At 44.6% G+C, this 21,149-nt stretch overlaps 1 protein-coding gene across 1 annotated transcript in view; it reads right to left on the bottom strand.

Moving 5' to 3' along the window:
- LOC128685019 (zinc metalloproteinase nas-34-like) overlaps positions 1–17,884 on the bottom strand; it is a 45,174-nt gene extending 27,290 nt beyond the window's left edge. Inside the window, exons 1-5 of the mRNA XM_070083748.1 lie at positions 17,762–17,884; positions 14,089–14,127; positions 2,287–2,355; positions 1,397–1,583; positions 27–211 (exon numbers count right to left, since the gene is read on the bottom strand). Coding sequence (XP_069939849.1) covers positions 27–211; positions 1,397–1,583; positions 2,287–2,355; positions 14,089–14,127; positions 17,762–17,884 — 603 coding nt within the window. The remainder of the gene's footprint in view (positions 1–26; positions 212–1,396; positions 1,584–2,286; positions 2,356–14,088; positions 14,128–17,761) is intronic.
- Positions 17,885–21,149: the final 3,265 nt, after the last annotated feature.

Genomic DNA, 21,149 nt, shown 5'->3' with positions numbered 1-21,149 from the left:
AAATACTTTTTCCCTGTCAGAATTACCGTGTCACAGCCTTTGCCTATGGAGACATCTTGGCCATTAGTGGTTAGACGTCCAATATAAGACCAACATCCAGAACCATAATAATATTTGAGGCAAGGCTGATTGGTATTGGTAACTTGAGTAAACTTGATGCAGGTGTTGTCCATCCAGTGCTTCTGGCCAGCAAGTATTGCAGTCACATTAACTGAACACAACAAACAAGAAACCGAAGTGATTATCTGTTATTGTGACATTTTAAGCATCATCATTCACATAATTTTTCAAATTACAAAATTTCTACCTATCCTTCAGAGAGAAGGTACCGTACTTTATGTTTTGGTCACTGTGCCCCAAAATCTAGAAGTACGTGACCTCCTCAATACCATCTACACTGGAACTTAAAATTAAGTTTACGCTGGAGGAGAAGGACAACCAATTACCAGTCTCGATGTTCTTCTATTCACAGGTAAAAACAGACTTTTTTACACTTTGGGAAAAAATAGAGAAAAAGACAGAAATTCCCTAAATGTATTAAATAAGTATTTAAAAAAAATCCGGCAATGTTATTCACAATTAAAAAAAATAGATTCTGTGATTTTTAAAACATTAGGAAAAAACCTTGGCCAGTCTTTTTTTTTTGCTAAGCTGAACCTGGCTTAAATTTTCAGCTGTGGTATGTCTTACCTATTGGAAGATTTGACTGGGTTCTGACCTTATAGATACCAGTTGCCTATTATGATTTATAAGAAATTGAGACATTAGTTTCTCTGGGATAATTTTGTAAATACCCCTTTTATGCCCCATTTTATGCCCATTTTATACTATTCCCTTTCTTCAGTTGAAGAAGAGGGAGCTGGGATAATGGGATTCGGTATTATCATTGTCGGATCTCACAGTAACCAAAATCCACCATCTAGTTGTTTTTGTTAAAAGGTGAAAAGGTTCATTGTGTAACGAATTACGAGCACATGACGGGAGAATTACATTTCTATATAGTAGTATGCACATTAGTGGCATACTTCTATATAGAAAGCCCTTTGTTATGCAGAGCATTTTGGGCAAATTAGGCCAATTTTGCCCCCAGGATGCAACCCACACCAGTCGACTAACACCCAGGTACCTATATTACTCATAGATGAACATGGACAGCAGGTGTTTTAAGGAAACACGTCCCAATGTTTCCACCTGTAACACCAACTGAAAATTAAAAAATGGGGGCAAAGAGCTATGTACACATATTCCCACTGCCATATCTAACATAAAAACAGGGATATAAAATTTCTCGACATTGTGTGCTGGGAAAAAGGGGATATCTGACAAGTCAGATCAGATTTAGTAAGGGTATCACTTTTTCCTCAGTGTGTCAGGAAACTTTTTGCCCAGACTGTACCTCCACTAACTGTGTAGTAAGGAACTAATGGATAGCCGTCGGGACCATCTGGCCAGCGGTAGACCAGCTTACGAATGGCTTTCCTCTCCCTTAATGCTTGCCATTGCTCAGGAGTCAACATTATGTCCTTCTCAAACAGATTCTGCCCGTCCACAGAGTCTGGGTTAGTGTATTCGAACTCTTGATGCTGGGAGAGAGGGAGATAGAGTTAGTTATATTATACTCGTCTAGATACAGGTTATGTATTCAAGTGCACAGAAAAACTGAGACTTCTTAAGAGCAGCATACCAAAAAAAAAAGAGAAAATTAAAGTACACAGAAATACATGGAAGAGACAGCAGAAGACTGGAAGTCCACAGTGAGGCCGTCTTCTAAGGAGGTTTATCTTTCTGTCAGCTGAGAATTATATAGGTCAGTTATTATTTTCATTATTAAATTCAAAGGGAGAATGGTAAACCCACAGGGGCCATGTATACGTTGGTTCCAGTGTCTTAGATCAAGAGCCTATCGTCAGCATCAATGCACCTCCCCGTTGAAGGGTATCTGGATCAAGGGTTTCCAGCTTGCAGATCTCTGACCCCTGAGCGAAAGGACCGTTGAGTTATTGCAAGGAGTCCTCGAAGCTTTGTAGCAAGCATTGCTCATCCATTCAGTCCTTGATATTCTCAATTATTGGATACTGAAATTACAAATATTTCAATGGCTGCGACAATGCCTGCTTGAGAGACAGAGAGGGGAAAGAGAGAGAATGATTGAGTGAATAGTAGGAAAGCGAGAGATAAAAATAAGAAAGTAACGATCAAAGAGAGAGAGGCAAACACAGGCAGAGAGACACATTTCACAACAATAATTACTTTTCAAAGTCAGAACTGTTCAAGGAATCAACTTACATTTAAACTTGGGAAGGAGACGTCTTCCTCTCCGGTGTGGATGCTGACACGTACACGATCATCTGCTCCCTGTTCGTAACGAAAACACAGATGACATTGTGACAATGACATAGATCATGACGTTCAGACGCAGGTGTAGGTTTATGCTGGTGTTGAAGTGGAAGCTTAGAGGCATGTGTGTGTGTGTGTGTGTGTGTGTGTGTGTGTGTGTGTGTGTGTGTGTGTGTGTGTGTGTGTGTGTGTTTATGTTTATGTCAACATATGTGTTTGTTGACACACACACACACACACACATACACACACACACACACACACACAAACACACACACACACACAAACACACACACACACACACACAGAGGTATGATAAAGCTCACGATTCAGGGAGAGTGACCTAGTAGCGATCAGTGAAGAGGCGGGGCCAGGAGCTCAGACTCGACCCCTACAACCTCAACTAGGTGAGTACAACTAGGTGAGTACACACACACACACACACACACACACACACACACACACACACACACACACACACACACACACACACACACACACACACACACACACACACACACACACACACACACACACACACACACACACGCGCGCGCGCGCGCGCGCGCGCAACATGGGGTCACAATTCGAAGTTGAAGACTCGGATGAATCACAGGGATGTTGGAAAGTATTTCTTCAGTCACAGAGTTGTCAGGAAGTGGAATAGTCTGGGAAGTGATGTAGTGGAGGCAGACTCCATGCATAGCTTTAAGAAGAGGTAAGAGGTATGATAAAGCTCATGGAGCAGGAAGAGTGACCTAGTAGCGACCAGTGAAGAGGCAGGGCCAGGAGCTATGACTCTACCCCTGTAACCACAATTAGGCGAGTGCACACACACACACACACACTCGCAAATACAACAGGCCTAGTGTCTAATCGACATGTGCCTAGGACAAAATGGTAACTAACACACATCTGAGAAAGGAGTCATTCACGACATTGTACACAGTGTACGTAAGGCCTATACTGGAATATGCAGGGCCAGTATGGAACCCTCACTTAGTCAAACACGTCACGAAATTGGAGAAAGTGCAAAAATTTGCAACACGATTAGCTCCGGAACTGAGGGGTATGTCATATGAGGAGAGGTTAAGGGAACTCAACCTGATGACACTAGAGGATAGGAGGAATTGAGGGGACATGATAAAAACGTGTAAAATACTAAGAGGCATTGACAACGTGGACAAGTATCGAATGTTTCAGAGATGGGATACAGAAACACGGGGACACAATTGGAAACTGAAAACCCAGATGAGTCATAGGGATGTTAGGAAGTATTTCTTTAGTCTTAGAGTTGTCAGGAACTGGAATAATCTGGAGAGTGAAGTAGTGGAAGCAAGTTCCATAAATAGCTTTAAGAAGAGGTATGACAAATATCATGGAGCAGGAAGAGAGTGAATTAGTATCGACCAGTGAAGAGGCGGGGCTAGGAGCAATGACTCGACCCTTGCAACCACATATAGGTGAGTACACACACACACACATACATACATACACACACACACACATATATATATATATATATATATATATATATATATATATATATATATATATATATATATATATATATATATATACATGTAATGTTCACTCGACGAGAAACAAAGCTGGACTGACTCGGAACGTGTGCGTGGGATGCTTTGTGTGGGCATGGGTAGGTGGACACGTTCAGTACGGTGGACAAAAACTGAGGTGATGCACGAAAATTGGGACAAAATTTTGACTGAGTTGGCTTTTCATGATTGAGTTGGCTTTTGCGCAGTGGTGACGTGTACTTAGCTCTGTGAAGACCTGTTTGCGCGCTCTCTACGAATTGAAGCAAGATGCCCTCCATCGAGCAACTTTACCAACAGCTTAAGGAAGAATTGACGATGCTACAATTAAAACTATATTTGAAGATGTGTACGTATGTATGGCGCCAGTTTCCACTGTTTTGTTCATTGCACTTATTAATCACTCTTATGTTTTCTGATATCCACGTAACTCATTTTGGCGTGTGATTTCCAATCATGTCTTCTTGTTCATTTTACTTTTATTAAGAGCTTTTTATCTTTCCTATTTATGCTCCTCAGAATTTTGTATGTTGCGACATCCCCTCATGGTCATCATTCTTCCAGTAATTGAAATTGCTATTCTGCTTTATCTGTGACCGGTTTTAAGAGCTCTTTTACCCCTCACCGCCCGGCCTGAGGCTAGGCTTCTCTGTTGACCTGGTCAACCAGGCTGTTTGTGATAGCAGCACGTAGGCCCACATAGCCATTGCAACCTGGCTGTTCCAGCATCTGCAGAGGGTGACTGTCCAGCTTTTCCTTGAAAACTTCCATCTTCGTTCCGGCAATATTTCTGATATCTGCTGGTAGTATGCTGAAGAGTTTTGAGCCACTGATGTTGACGTAGTGTTCTCTAATTGCACCCATGGTCCTTCTACTCTTTACTGGGTTTATTCTTTCGTTCTTTCCAAATAGAACATTCTCCTCAGTTCAGGCATCAGTCTGAATGCTTCCCTTAGGACTCTTTGGAATTTCTTGAAGCCATTCATATTTGCAAGCTTACCTTATTGCACTAATGTTGTTCTGTTTACATATACCTCGGGAGAAAGGTTTGGAGTACATTTTTATACTACAAAAAGAAATAAAATTTGTTTGTATTGTCTGATTTATCTTTTCTTTCTGTCATCTCCAGTCTCTCGACCATACTGCTTTTGGCTTTCTTTTCCGTCTCGAAAATACTTAACCATGGGTAAATCTCCATGACTTATTCGATCATTCCTGAAGACCCCCAAATTTTTAGGAGTGGTGGTGTGGAGTGGTGGATGGCAAGGGGGGGGTCTCAGACGTAGTTGCAAGAGGTTAGAGGAGAGAACAAGAAAGATGAGAATGTGTTGTCACGCTCACATACACACTGGCCTTGAAAATGCTTCTGTTTTTGTTGTCATGGCAAGACTGCGTGTATGATTGTGCGTGTGTGTGTGTGATTGTGTATGCATGTGATTGATTGCGTGTGTGTGTTCTTACATATTTGTGATTGCAAGGGTCGAGTCTCAACTCCTGGTTCCTACTCTGATGGCCGCTATTAGTTTCTCCTGGCTATGTGAGCCAGGATTCTTATGGCACCTCACTAGTGACCCTGACCTAGGGTAACACTGACCCAGGGTAACAGTGACTCAGGATAACACTGATCCTGTAGCATTTGTGAAGTTACAGGAAGAGTTGACAAGAAGACGTTGAAAACCACGTAAGCCAATTAACGTTGTAAAACCTAGATATGTTGAGCGCTTTACCGGAGGAATCTTTCAGAATGTTACACTGCATAATAATCTACCATCTCATAATAATCTACTGTCTCATAATAATACACTTTGACTCATAATAATTTACTGTGGTACACCAGCGTCCCTGTGGTGCACCAGCGTCCGTGTGGTGCACCAGTGTCCCTGTGGTGCACCAGCATCCGTGTGGTGCACCAGTGTCCCTGTGGTGCACCAGCGTCCGTGTGGTGCACCAGCGTCCGTGTGGCGCACCGGTGTTCATACAATAACTCTAGGAAAACTTCACCAGGAACCCCAGCCCAATAATAAGCGAATCTACGTTTTATTGCTTTCACCACAACACGCAACTCCATCCTGGGAGCAGGTAGGATCTGGGAGTGACAAGGACTCCAACAGTATAAACTGGTGGTCAGTTCTTTTTTAGTTTAATCTCTTTATTATGCACCCCATACCCATCCTTCGAGTGGTAGTCAAAAGATTACTGAGGTACATAATGGGTCCAGGGACTTAGGTACTTAGCTCTGTGAAGACCTGTTTGTGCGCTCTCTACGAATTGTTGCCCTCCATCGAGCAACTTTACCAACAGCTTAGGGAAGAATTGAGGATGGCGAAGATGGAGATTCGGCGACTGACCGAGGAAAACAAGAAGATTCGTAGTAGTCCTCCTGTTTTGAGTCCTCAGGTCAAGAAGGGAAACTGGTCACTGGCTGGACAGCAGGGAACGAAGTTGACGATCAAGAAGACGAATGGAAAGGTAGAAACGATGAAGAAAGAGACTGCCATGGAAACTGTTGTGGAAACATCTAATCACATTCTCAGTGCTACCCGACGAATGTGAGTCGACTACTGGGAATGTCACGACGAATGACACCAAGGAAGGTAAGAATATTGTTGTTGTTTTGGATAGCCAAGTTAGGTATATGGATAGGGCGTTCTGCTTGAAGGACAGGAGTAGGAGACAGAGAGTTTGCTTTCCTGGGGCTGGGATGGAGGATATTGTTAGCCGTCTGGATGACATCATGAGAGGTAATGGGAGCAATCCTATTATCTGTCTCAGTGCTGGAGGCAACGATGTTGGCAGACGTAGGAGTGAAGACCTGATTAGCAGGTATAGGTCAGCAACAGAAATAATTAGGAGTAAGGGTGGGAACCCTGTCATATGTGGTATTTTGCCAAGGAGAGGAGTTGGAAATGAATGGTTGTCCAGGGCAATTGGTGTCAATTGCTGGCTGGACAAATACTGTAAGGAAAATGCGGTAACATTCATTGACAACTGGGACCTCTTCTATGGCAGAAAAGACATGTATGCCAGGGATGGGGTTCACTCATCTAGGTCTGGGGTGGTAGCACTGGCAACTGCAGTGGAGGGAGCAGTTAGGACTTCAAACTAGGAATAGTTAGTGGTATGGGTTTTGGCAGGAAAACAGTGAAGTCCCAGTGTAGTAATATTACGAGTTCTAGGGGAACTAGTAATAAGCAGAACGAGGTAGATATTGAAAAGCCAGGGACTTTGGGTGATAAGGACAGTAATAGGTTTAGTAGAAAAACAGAAATGAGCAGGAAGGGTAAAGAGAAAGGAGAGTCTTTCAATGTTTATTATGCTAATTGCCGTAGTGCTAGGAATAAGATGGACGAGTTGAGATTAGTTGCTAGTGCAGGTAACATTGATGTATTTGCCTTAACTGAGACGTGGTTTAATTCAAAAAGTCGGGACATGCCTGCGGAATGTCATATTCAGGGTTTTAAATTGTTCCAAGTAGATAGAAGTATCGGGAAGGGGGGTGGGGTGGCATTGTATGTCCGAGATCGCTTGAACTGTTGCATAAAAATGGGTATTAAGTCTGAAGTAACACATACAGAGTCTGTTTGGATAGAATTTTCAGAGGGGCATGAAAAACTGATTTTAGGAGTGATATACCGTCCCCCAAACTTAGATAGGGACCAAGGGAGACTACTATGGGAGGAAATTGTTAAGGCCACAAGGCACGATAATGTAGTAATTCTAGGAGACTTTAACTTTAGTCATATTTATTGGAATTTCTTGACTGGGAATTTAGAATCATACAACTTCTTAGAAGTAGTTCAGGATTGTTTTTTGAAGCAGTTTGTGACAGAACCTACAAGGGGAAATAACCTGCTTGACTTAGTTATGGCAAACAATGAATCTCTTGTAAATAATTTAGAAATTTCAGAGGAACTGGGTGCTAGCAACCACAAATCAATTACATTTAGCATTGAATGGAAGTACGATAGTAGCGATAACTCAGTAACAGTCCCAGATTTTCGCTTAGCAGATTACGATGGGCTTAGAGAACACTTATTTGTTGACTGGGGCAATGAAGAGAGCTATCAATATGACAGTTTTCTGAACACTATACATGCTGGTCAAAGAACGTTTATCCCATATAAAGAAATTAGATCAAATAGAAATGACCCAAAATGGATGAATAATAGGCTCAAATATCTACTAGGGCATAAGAAAGGAATTTATAGGCGTATCAAAAGAGGTGAGGGTCATCTTATGAATCAGTATATTGACATTAAGAGGGACATTAAAAAGGGGATAAGAAAAGCTAAAAGGGACTATGAAATTAAAGTTGCTAGGGATTCTAAAACTAACCCAAAAAGTTTTTTCCAGGTCTATAGAACAAAAGTTAGAGATAAGATAGGTCCCCTTAAAAATAACTTTGGGCACCTTACTGACAAAGAGAATGAAATGTGCTCGATTTTAAATAATTATTTTCTCTCAGTTTTTACACAGGAAGACACTAACAATATTCCAGTAATTAATTTTTATAGTGGGCTATAAGAAGATAAATTATGTAACATCACAGTCACTAGTGAAATGGTTGTGAAGCAGATAGACAGACTAAAGCAAAATAAGTCACCGGGTCCTGATGAGGTTTTTTCAAGGGTTCTTAAGGAATGCAAAATGGAACTCTGTGAACCATTAACTAATATTTTTAATTTATCTCTTCAAACAGGTGTAGTGTCTGATATGTGGAAGATGGCTAATGTAATTCCTATTTTTAAAACAGGGGACAAGTCGTAACCGTCAAATTACCGCCCAATAAGCCTGACCTCAATTGTAGGCAAATTACTAGAGTCAATTATAGCTGAGATTATAAGAAGCCATCTCGATAAGCATAGCTTGATTAATGATACTCAGCATGGATTCACAAGAGGCCGGTCTTGTCTAACTAATTTATTAACTTTCTTCAGTAAAGCTTTTGAGGCTGTTGACCACGATAAAGAATTTGATATTATTTACTTAGATTTTAGTAAGGCTTTTGATAGAGTTCCACACCATAGACTGTTAAAGAAAGTGGCAGCTCATGGCATTGGGGGAAAAGTGCTCTCGTGGATCGAGTCATGGCTCACTGACAGGAAGCAGAGAGTGTCCATAAATGGGGTTAAATCCGAGTGGGGATCTGTAACAAGTGGCGTTCCACAGGGATCAGTCTTGGGCCCGTTGTTGTTTATAATATATATCAATGATCTTGATGAGGGAATTACTAGTGATATGAGCAAATTCGCCGATGACACAAAGATAGGTAGGATAATTGATTCAAACGTAGATGTTATGGAACTTCAGGAGGATTTACACAAGCTCTATTCTTGGTCAGAAAAGTGGCAGATGCAGTTCAATGTAGATAAATGCAAGGTTCTGAAGCTTGGGAGTGCCCATAACCCTAGTACTTATAAGTTAAGTGATGTAGAACTTAGCCACACAGATTGCGAAAAGGACTTTGGGGTTATGGTGAGCAGCAACCTTAAACCAAGACAGCAATGCCTAAGCGTATGTAATAAGGCAAATAGATTACTGGGATTTATATCAAGAAGTGTAAGCAACAGAAGTCCAGAGGTCATACTGCAGCTTTATACATCATTAGTAAGGCCTCACCTAGATTATGCAGCTCAGTTCTGGTCTCCATATTACAGAATGGACATAAATTCGTTAGAAAACATTCAGCGTAGGATGACTAAAATAATACATAGCATTAGAAATCTTCCTTATGAAGAAAGATTGAAGACTCTTAAGTTACATTCACTTGTTAGACGAAGAATGAGGGGAGACCTGATCGAAGTGTATAAGTGGAAGATAGGTATTAATAAAGGGGATATTAATAAGGTCTTGAGGATGTCTCTCCAAGAGAGAACCCGCAGTAATGGATTTAAATTAGATAAGTTTAGATTTAGAAAGGACATAGGAAAGTATTGGTTTGGAAATAGGGTAGTTGATGAGTGGAACAGTCTACCTAGTTGGGTTATTGAGGCTGGGACTTTGGGTAGTTTCAAATTTAGGTTGGATAAGTACATGATTTGGAGGGGTTGGATTTGAGTGGGACTTTCACATCAGAGCTTATTTCTTGGGTGGCATTGAAAATTGGGTTGGGCAAATGTTTTGTTAGTGGGATGAATTGTAAAGGACCTGCCTAGTATGGGCCAACAGGCCTCCTGCAGTGTTCCTCCTTTCTTATGTTCTTATGTTCTTATATATATATATATATATATATATATATATATATATATATATATATATATATTTTATATATATATACATATATATATATATATATATATATATATATATATATATATATATATATATATATATACAGCACCATGCACAATGCTTCCAGTTAACTTGGAAATGATTGTGTCGATGCATGGACTATTTAGAGGCATATGTTATGGAAAAACAATGTGAAATTAATGTTAACGAGGGAGTGACCAGTCAGTGCATCCACCCCCACGTCACGGGGGTGGGTGGAAGAGGTGGGATGTATAACTAGATGGTGAGTGAGCACATTGGTTCAGCAGTGCCCATACCCACATTGTTCATAGTGTACATGGGAAACAAATAAAGTTATGTGTATTGTAAGACAGTATGAACAATATATAGTGTGCAAGTCCATGTGTACTGTACTCCCCGGGATAACCCCACTCAACAACCTGCGCCTCCCCCACCTAATTCCCAGGGGAAGTTTTTCCCTTCCCCTCCCAGCCCCTCAAACTCCACCAGGCCACCATGGTCAAGTTCACTACCTTCCACGCACCATACCCACCCAGCATGTCATATTCCACTCCTAATGTCTAGTCTAGCAGATGGATGCCAACCAGGAGGAAGCAAGCAGCCAGGGAAATGGCACGGCTGGCAATACTAGGAGAGGCAAGTGTCGGTCATGCTTACAGCTTCGTTGTCTCAACTCTAATGGTTTCCTCCGCAAACACGGTAGTTGCCCTGGTTTAGGATGTCCTCCTGTGGAAAGTGATGATCCAGAGCCAGCTCAGGCACCTGAACCCACTCCAACAGATTTCATCTCGTCAGACAATCTCTTGGAAGCAATTAAAGCAACAGGTACCAGAACACTCACACATATTCCCAAAGCAGCCCGTCCACACGCAGCTGGGAAACTTACAGACCTCCTGAAAAAAGTAAACTATGGCTCCACTATCTTAAATGCTCCACCAACCATCAAGGCATGGCACAACTTGCTACTTTTTGGCAATGTCTGCTTAGCTGTGCCGGAAAGAAGGGGAAAGAGGCTAGCCTCAATGATAATTAAATCCTTAAGAGATTTTCCTAGAGTTGATAACCTCATTCGCCTTCCCCGTCAACACAAAAAAGGGAGAGGCAGAACCCCCACTCACTCTACTGACAGTGAAAAAGTCAGAGTCCAGGTGAGCAAGAAAATTGAAGAGGGCAAGATAGTGGAGGCAATCAGAATTGTTACCAGTGATGATACAGTTGCTCCCAGGGATGCTGACACGGCTGAAGCACTTAGAGGAAAGCACCCTGCCAGGGAAACCAGTGGCACCAACAGTTCCAACACCTCTGTCCCCACTATGGAACCATTGATTGTGGAAGACTCAGACATTTACAAAGCAAGAATGTCGTTCCCATCTGGCTCTCCTGGGGGTTACACTGGAATAAGGCCACAGCATTTAAAGGAAATGGTTAATCCAGTAATTGGGAAAATTGCAGAGACACTGCTTTCAGAGATCACAAGGTTCGTCAACAATTCCTTGGCTGGTCTGATTCCTGATGAAATTAGACCTTTCTTTTTTGGTGCAACACTTTGTGCACTTTAAAAGAAGGATGGAGGAATTCGGCCAATTGCAGTAGGCAACACGTTACGCCGCCTCTTATCCAAAGCTGCTGTCCGAAGTATTCGTGCACAGGCAGCCATGATGCTTCAACCAAACCAGCTTGGCTTTGGGGTCTCTCAAGGAAGTGAAGCAGCGGTTCATGCAACAAGGGCGTATATCAACAACCTGCCTGAGGACAATGCAGTGGTAAAATTAGATTTCAAGAATGCGTTCAATCTCCTGAAAAGAGACGTGGTATTAGCAGCAGTACAAGAACATTTCCCTGGTCTCTTCCCTTTTGTTTCAGCCGGGTATAACAAGGAATCAATGCTTCTCTTTGGAGAGCATGAAATCACATCATCGGAGGGTGTCCAACAAGGAGATCCTCTTGCACCATTTCTCTTCTGTATTGCAGTTAGGGAAATCACAGTCAGACTGACCAGCGAGCTAAACATCTGGTTCCTAGATGATGGCACACTAGCAGGTACAAAGGAGTCCCTCCTACATGACCTTACACAGGTAATGACACGGGGACAGGAAATGGGTCTCGCCCTGAATCCATCCAAATGTGAAATCATCTCAGTCAGTCAACAAGTGATAAATGCAGTGAGATCAAAACTACCAGGAGCAGCAGTCATTGCCCCCACAAATAGTGTCTTGCTAGGAGCACCTCTGGGAAGTGATGCCATTGACACAATTCTCAGGAAGAAATTGGAAGAGTTAAGGAGAATGGAACAACGAATAGGCAATCTGGACACCCACGATGCCTTGTACCTTCTCACAAAGTGCTTGAGTCTGCCCAGGTTGACATATTTCCTAAGATGTGCAACTTCATATGATAACCCTATACTGCACGAATATGACAGTATTCTGAGGCAGATTTTTACGAAAGTACTTAACCTTACTCTAGAAGACGGGCAGTGGAACCAAGCTACGCTTCCAGTCAGACTAGGAGGCATTGGTGTCCGCAAGTCATCACAGATTGAGCTACCTGCTTTTCTGTCCTCGTGTATTGCACCCAGAGACCTTGTAGCAGCGATTCTCCCTGAACATCTTAGGGACAAGATTGGAGTCCAGGACCAAAAATTCATTGACGGAGCAATGATCTGGGATAATCTAACGGGCTCTGAAACCAGACCTGCTCCCCCCAACAACTACAAACAATCGCACTGGGATGGTCCAATAGTAGAAAATATAGCCTTAACAATGCTTCAGAGTGTGTCAGGGAAGGATAGAGTCCGCCTCCTGGCAGTGAGAGCCCCTCATGCTGGGGACTTTCTGTTGGCTGTTCCCAACTCCAGCCTTGGCACACGCCTCGACCCACAGACCATCCACATCGGTGTTGCCCTTCGACTTGCCGCCCCTATTCTCGCCGAACACAGGTGTATTTGTGGCAGTGAAGCAGCAGACCGATTCGGGTACCATGGTCTTGTGTGCCGTAAATCCGAGGAAAAGATTGCAAGACATGAGGAGGTTAATAACATTATCAAGAGGAGCCTCACAACAGCCGGATGCCCAGCAGTAAGGGAGCCACCCCAACTATGCAGATCTGATGGCAGCCAGAAGCGTCCAGATGGTATCACCCTTCAAGCCTGGACAGATGGGAAGCAGGTGGTGTGGGACTATACATGTGCATCTACCTTGGCTGATACCTATCTCCAATACACCAGGGAGGAAGGAGGGGCAGCTGCCAGCTTCAGGGAGTCCCAAAAGTCTAGAAAATATGGAGAACTTTCCGATCACTATATGTTTGTTCCCATAGGCTCAGAGACCCTTGGCTCATGGGGAAAGAGTGCATCTAAATTCCTTAAGGAGCTGGGAAAAAGACTCATCAGGGTAACTAGGGATCCCAGGGCAGCTAGTTTTCTGTTCCAGCGGCTCAGTGCGGCTGTTCAAAGGGGTAATGCCTGCTGTATTTTGGGCACACGCCCCAGCTCTGAGGAGCTGGATGAGATTTTCGCCTTATAATCGGTGATACACACGTAACAACATGTACCGTATATGCCACCTTTATATCAACAATGTATCTCTTAAATCTTCTGTACCATATTATGTAATAAAATATTCCTATTGGAAAAAAAATATATATTAAAAGATGGGGTGGTAGGGGAAGTGGAATATTCAAACGGCTTCAGGAAGAAATCCAAATATTCTTCCTTGAAGCCTTTTTATCCACTTCTCCGAGGCTATGGGTCCCACAATTTACACCAGAGGTGGACCCCATCATATATTTTAATATATATATATATATATATATATATATATATATATATATATATATATATATATATATATATATATATATATAATTGTGTGTGTGTGTGAGATTATGTGTGTGTGTGTGAAAACATGCATGTACACACGCGAATGATTGCTGACAAACTTACCTGATACATTATAATTGGTGGTCGAGTAGTTTCCGCAGCCTGTAAGAAAAAACTTGACATAAAACAATTTGCATTTTAATTAACCTTAAGCTGTGACTAATATATCATGGCGACTAAACACATACAGCATCCTAAAAGTAGATATTTTCATATTGCTAAGTGCATAGTCCTAACCGATATAAGCTGGGAAGATACACTAAGCAACACAGACCCCAACTTATGCCTAGAACAGATTAACTCGGTGGCACTCGATGTATGCACAAGGCTTATTCCTCTAAGAAAAAGGAGGAGTAGATGTAAAATAGAAAGAGACAGGCGCTCCCTTTACAGGCGACGGAAAAGAATAACAGAGCGGCTAAAAGAGGTCAATATATCTGAAATGCGTAGGGAGACACTGGTCAGAGAAATAGCAAGCATCGAACTTAAGCTAAAAGAATCCTTTAGGAGTCAGGAATCGCGGGAAGAACTAAAAGCCATAAATGAAATCGAAAGAAACCCAAAGTATTTCTTCTCCTATGCCAAATCAAAATCGAGAACAACGTCCAGTATTGGGCCCCTACTTAAACAAGATGGGTCCTACACAGATGACAGCAAGGAAATGAGTGAGCTACTCAAGTCCCAATATGACTCAGTTTTTAGCAAGCCGCTAACCAGACTGAGAGTCGAAGATCAAAATGAATTTTTTATGAGAGAGCCACAAAATTTGATTAACACAAGCCTATCCGATGTTATCCTGACGCCAAATGACTTCGAACAGGCGATAAATGACATGCCCATGCACTCTGCCCCAGGGCCAGACGCATGGAACTCTGTGTTCATCAAGAACTGCAAGAAGCCCCTATCACGAGCCTTTTCCATCCTATGGAGAGGGAGCATGGACACGGGGGTCGTCCCTCAGTTACTAAAAACAACAGACATAGCCCCACTCCACAAAGGGGGCAGTAAAGCAATAGCAAAGAACTACAGACCAATAGCACTAACATCCCATATCATAAAAATCTTTGAAAGGGTCCTAAGAAGCAAGATCACCACCCATCTAGAAACCCATCAGTTACACAACCCAGGGCAACATGGGTTTAGAACAGGTCGCTCCTGTCTGTCTCAACTATTGGATCACTACGACAAGGTCCTAAATGCACTAGAAGACAAAAAGAATGCAGATGTAATATATACAGACTTTGCAAAAGCCTTCGACAAGTGTGACCATGGCGTAATAGCGCACAAAATGCGTGCTAAAGGAATAACAGGAAAAGTCGGTCGATGGATCTATAATTTCCTCACTAACAGAACACAGAGAGTAGTCGTCAACAGAGTAAAGTCCGAGGCAGCTACGGTGAAAAGCTCTGTTCTACAAGGCACAGTACTAGCTCCCATCTTGTTCCTCATCCTCATATCCGACATAGACAAGGATGTCAGCCACAGCACCGTGTCTTCCTTTGCAGATGACACCCGAATCTGCATGACAGTGTCTTCCATTGCAGACACTGCAAGGCTCCAGGCGGACATCAACCAAATCTTTCAGTGGGATGCGGGAAAACAATATGAAGTTCAACGATGAGAAATTTCAATTACTCAGATATGGTAAACATGAGGAAATTAAATCTTCATCAGAGTACAAAACAAATTCTGGCGACAAAATAGAGCGAAACACCAACGTCAAAGACCTGGGAGTGATTATGTCGGAGGATCTCACCTTCAAGGACCATAACATTGTATCAATCGCATCTGCTAGAAAAATGACAGGATGGATAATGAGAACCTTCAAAACTAGGGAGGCCAAGCCCATGATGACACTCTTCAGGTCACTTGTTCTATCTAGGCTGGAATATTGCTGCACTCTAACAGCACCTTTCAAGGCAGGTGAAATTGCCGACCTAGAAAATGTACAGAGAACTTTCACGGCGCGCATAACGGAGATAAAACACCTCAATTACTGGGAGCGCTTGAGGTTTCTAAACCTGTATTCCCTGGAACGCAGGAGGGAGAGATACATGATTATATACACCTGGAAAATCCTAGAGGGACTAGTACCGAACTTGCACACGAAAATCACTCACTACGAAAGCAAAAGACTTGGCAGACGATGCACCATCCCCCCAATGAAAAGCAGGGGTGTCACTAGCACGTTAAGAGACCATACAATAAGTGTCAGGGGCCCGAGACTGTTCAACTGCCTCCCAGCATACATAAGGGGGATTACCAACAGACCCCTGGCAGTCTTCAAGCTGGCACTGGACAAGCACCTAAAGTCAGTTCCGGATCAGCCGGGCTGTGGCTCGTACGTTGGTTTGCGTGCAGCCAGCAGCAACAGCCAGGTTGATCAGGGGCTGATCCACCAGGAGGCCTGGTCACAGACCGGGCCGCGGGGGCGTTGACCCCCGAAACTCTCTCCAGGTAAACTCCAGGCTAGATTACAACAAGAATTTACATGGCGAGCAGATTTACAACGATGATTTATTAAATCATCATGAGTTCATGTTCTCAAGAATATTCTGCAGTCATCTCTTTTATAAACGTCCTCCGTAGCGTGTTTCTTTTTTTTTCCCGTGACTGGAAAATTACATCCAGAATTAAATATTATGCACTATGAAGGCCTACCCACCTTCTGTTCAGTTTTAATTTTCCAACTGTATTTACAAAAATTCACTTATACAATAGCTGTATAAGTGAGCTGATTTTATTCATTAAGGATGTGTACTCATACTAACTCATACTAGAAAATGTTAAAGAAATATTACATGGTACATTTACATGGATTTATTGGGCTATTAAATGTTTAGCAGTTAATTAAATAACATTTTGAAAAGTTATTTTGAACATAATAGCAGACAGGCCTCTGTTAGATGAACAAAGTTTCAGTGGTGGGTCAGGAAACAGTACAAATATCAGAAGATATTTTCCTCCTTTTCTGGAGAATCTTATCTAACTTCTGAACACGTCAGAAACAATCTTCGAGACACTTATAAAGCTATCATCCTATTGTAGGATATACTACTAAACAGTGATCCTGTATTTTTCAATGGGGTGTAAAATATAGCTATGGATGCTAAACCACTGACGAATCTGCATCTGATTAAGATCTGTGTCAGGAGACACTGTTACTGCTTGACGAATAACCCACCCTCATCACTTTGCTATACAGAGCAGATGTTACAGCCTAATTATATAAATGATGCAGTCTAATCAGATATATTTATACATCCCTTTGCTCTAAACATGATAATGAATGTTCAGCACCTCCTGTCGATACTGTATGGGTGATCTCCGGAATCTGAATTCCTTTTGAGTCTCCATTCTCCAGTCTTATGAAAAAGTCAGATATGATATTGGGCTGAATGTGACTAAGTTAGCCAAATCGATCAAACCGAACTGCCAAAACATATTTTCAAATTTGTCACTTTTGTGTAACACAAGTAACTATATCTATAAGATTAAGCACTTGGTATTGACACAAGTGACTGCAGCTACAAGATAATCCACATGGTAACAAAATGCAACTGCTAACACTAGCTTGTCTACTTGAGGATAATGTGCTAGAAAGTGACTGGTGAAAAATGTTGGCCCCAAACCTGAGCACAAGTAACTGGTGACACAAGACTGGTCAATGTGAGGATAACATACCCGGGCACAAGTGGCTGGTGCCACTTAATTGGTGCACATTAGGATAACATACCTGAGCACAAGTGACTGCTGTCGCAAGAGTGGCCGCAATCATGCTCAAACAGACTCTCGAGACCATGTTGACTCTGTAGACGCTGATGGACTTCTGGTAGCACTGGTTTCTTTTTTCTCTCATTACCGCTTATATACATTACCACCCTTCCCCAAGTCCACCGCCGCACCCATCCCCCACCTGCCACTACACCCATGACGGGCGTCTAAAATATCAAAACCTTCTTTAATACATTAAAAAACATTAATATATACTGAAGATAGCAAGGGTTCGTCTTTTGCTAAGTTCCCCTTCATCTGCAAATTTCAAAAGAGAGTAACATACACTGATACTTCAGTGATGTGATATGGGATTCTGAGGACTGTGCTTGGGAGACGGCAGTGTCCCAAGGGCAGAGAGAAAGACACAGAAGAGTAAACAAGAAAGTGTACGGGAAGATAAGGGATGCGGATTAGGTATGATAAGGATAGAAAAGGAGAGAAAAAAGAACAGGAATACGAGAAATAGGGTTAAGAACCAGTAACGGAGCCTCCCTGTAGAACGATCTAAAAGAAGAAAAGAATTCAAGAGAAAAATTGGGATTAACAAGGTGACAAAGTTTAGCATGACCTTTGTAGACATTTTTTTAAAGCCTCGAGCTATTGTATACAAATTCAGGTAAGTGTAATAAATGTAAGACCTTAAATATTAAAATATTCATTGTTCTTTTTATTATTATTATTATTATTATTATTATTATTATTATTATTATTATTATTACAAGCAGCAGCCGCTCAGCAGCAGTGCGCGCAGCACCGTTGCAGCAGCAGCAGCAGCAAGCCGCCGCCAGCAGCAGCAGCCAGCTGCCGCTAAGCGCTGAGCAGCAGCAGCAGCTGCAGCAGTGCAGCCAGCTGCTGCCAGCCAGCAGCAAGTGCCGTGCTGCGCGTGCAGCAGCTGCCGCCAAGCAGTACCGCCGCCGCTGTTGCCAGCCGTTCAGCAGCAGCAGCAGCAGCCAAACCGAGCAGCGCGCTGTTGCAGCAGCAGCAGCAGCGTTGCTGCTAAGCAGCCAGCAGCAGCAGCGCGCTAGCAGCAGCAGCCAGCAGCAGCAGGCAGCAAGCCGTTGTTCCGCAGCAGCGTTGCTGCGCCAAGCGCAGCAGCAAGCAGCAGCCTTGTTGCAGCGAGCAGCAGCGCAGCAGCGCAGCAGCAGCAGCAGCCGCTGTTGCAGCCAGCAGCAGCCAGCACAGCAGCAGCCGCCAAGCAGCAGTTCGCGCAGTGTGCCAAGCAGCACGAGCAGCAGCGCAGCCAACAGCAGCAGGCCGCAGCAGCGCAGCAGCGCTGCAGCAGCAGCCAGCAGCAGCAGCCGCTACAGCAGCAAGCAGCAGCAGCCAGCAAGCAGCAGCAGCAGCCAGCAGTGCAGCAGCGCGCTGCAGCAGCAGCTGAGCAGCAGCAGCAGCAGCTTGCAGCAAGCTGCCGCAGCAGCAGCCAGCAGCAGCAGCAGCAGCAGCGCCTGCTGCTGCTGCAGCAGCCAGCTACAGCAGCAGCAGCAGCACTTAGCAGCGCAAGTGCATGCCAGCCAAGCAGCAAGCTGCCTTGGCAGCAGCAGCAGGCGCCAGCAGCAGCGCACTGCAGCATGCAGCAGCAAGCAGCAGCGGTTCAAGCAGCAGCAGTTAGCAGCAGCAAGCAGCAAGCAGCAGTTACAGCAGCAGCAAGCAGCAAGCTTGCAGCAGCAGCAAGGCAGCCGTTGCTTGCAGCAGCAAACAGCAGCAGCTAGTTGCTTGCGAGCCAGCAGCGAGCAGCCAACAGCAGCAGCAGCAAGCAGCAGCAACAGCAGCAAGCAGCAGGCTAGCAGCAAGCGTTGCGCAGCAGCAATAGCAGTCCGCAGCAGCAGCGTTAAGCAGCAGCCGCAGCAGCAGCTAGCAGCAGCAAGCCAGCAGCACAGCGGTGCAGCAGTTAAGCAGCAGCAGCAGCAGTTCAGCTATTGCGCAGCTAGCAGCGCATGCTTGCCGTTACAGCAGCAAGCAAGCGCATGTTGCGTTAGCATGCAAGCAGCAAACAGCAGCAGCGAAGGCAGCGCTAGCAGCAGCGGTTGCTGCAGCAGCAGCAGCAGCATTGCCGCAGCAAGCTTTTGCAGCAGCAGCAGCAGCAGCGCGTTTGCCAGCAGCAGCAGCAGCAGCAGCAGCAGCTTAACAGCAGCAGCAAGCAGCAGCAGCAGCAGCAGAGCAGCAGCGTTGCCGCCAGTTGCTGCGTTGCGCAGTGCCGCAGCCAAACAGCAAGCGTTGCGCAGCAGCAGCAGCAGCAATCCAGCAGCAGGCAGCAGCAGCAGCAGCAGCGCAGCAAGCAAGCCACCAAGCCGCTGCAGCAGCGCCGCCAGCAGCAGCAGCAGCAGCAGCAGCGGTTAGCAGCGCGCAGCTGTTGCCGCAGCAGCAAGCGTTACAGCAGTTACAAGCAGCAGCAGCCGCAGCAGCGCAGCAGCAGCAAGCAAGCAGCAGCCGCTGCAGCAGCAGCTGCAGCGAGCAGCGGCGCGCCGCAGCAACAGCAGCAGCCAGCCGCAGCAGTGCTGCCAGCAGCTTAGCAGCAGCAGCAGCGTTGCAGCAACAGCAGCAGCTTGTTACAGCAGCGCCGCAGCAAGCGTTAGCTTGCGCTGCAGCGAGCAGCAGCAGGCCGCAGCCAAGCTTGCAGCAGCAAGCGCATGTTGCAGCGAGCAGCAGCAGCAGCGGTCAGCAAGGCAGCAGCAGTGTTGCGCCAGCAGCAGCGTTGCAGCAAGCTGCCGCAGCAGCGCAGCAGCAGCAAGCGCAGCGCTTGCTTGCAGTGTTGCGGGCCGCAGCAGTTGCAGCTTGTTGCCAGCAGCGTTGCGCTGCCGCAGCAGCAGCAGCAGCAGCAGCCGCAGCAGCAGCAGCAGCAGCAGCAGCAGCAGCAGCAGCCAACAGCAGCAGCAACAGCAGCCGCAGCAGCAGTTGCAGCAGCAGCCAGCAGCAGCAGCAGCAGCAGCAATGAAGCAGCAGCAGCAGCTTGCAGCCAGCAGTTGTTAAGCAGCATGCGAGCTAGCAGCAGCAGCAGCAGCGGTGCATGGCAGCAGCAGCAGCAGCAGCAGCAGCAGCAGTTCAGCAGCAGCAGCAGCAGCAGCAGCAGCAGCAGCAGCAGCAGCAGGCAGCAGCGCAGCGTGCAGCAGCAGCAGCAGCAGTTACAGCAGCAGCAGCAGCAGCAGACAAAGTTACAGCAGCAGCAGCAGCAGCCAGCAGCAGCAGCTTAGCAGTAGCAGCACAGCGCAGCAGCAGAGCTGAGTAGTAGCAGCAGTAGTAGCAGTAGTAGTAGTAGCAATAGTGTTAAAACAATATTATTACAGTAATTATAATTATTACTTATTGTAATAACATTAGTAGAATTACCGACAATATGTAAAGTAAAAGGA

This window comes from Cherax quadricarinatus, chromosome 1 (genome assembly GCF_038502225.1).
Source record: "Cherax quadricarinatus isolate ZL_2023a chromosome 1, ASM3850222v1, whole genome shotgun sequence".
In the NCBI taxonomy this organism is placed as follows: domain Eukaryota; kingdom Metazoa; phylum Arthropoda; class Malacostraca; order Decapoda; family Parastacidae; genus Cherax; species Cherax quadricarinatus.
The sequence above is the reverse complement of the archived record's forward strand: the minus strand, read 5'-3'. Positions and strand labels throughout refer to the sequence as shown.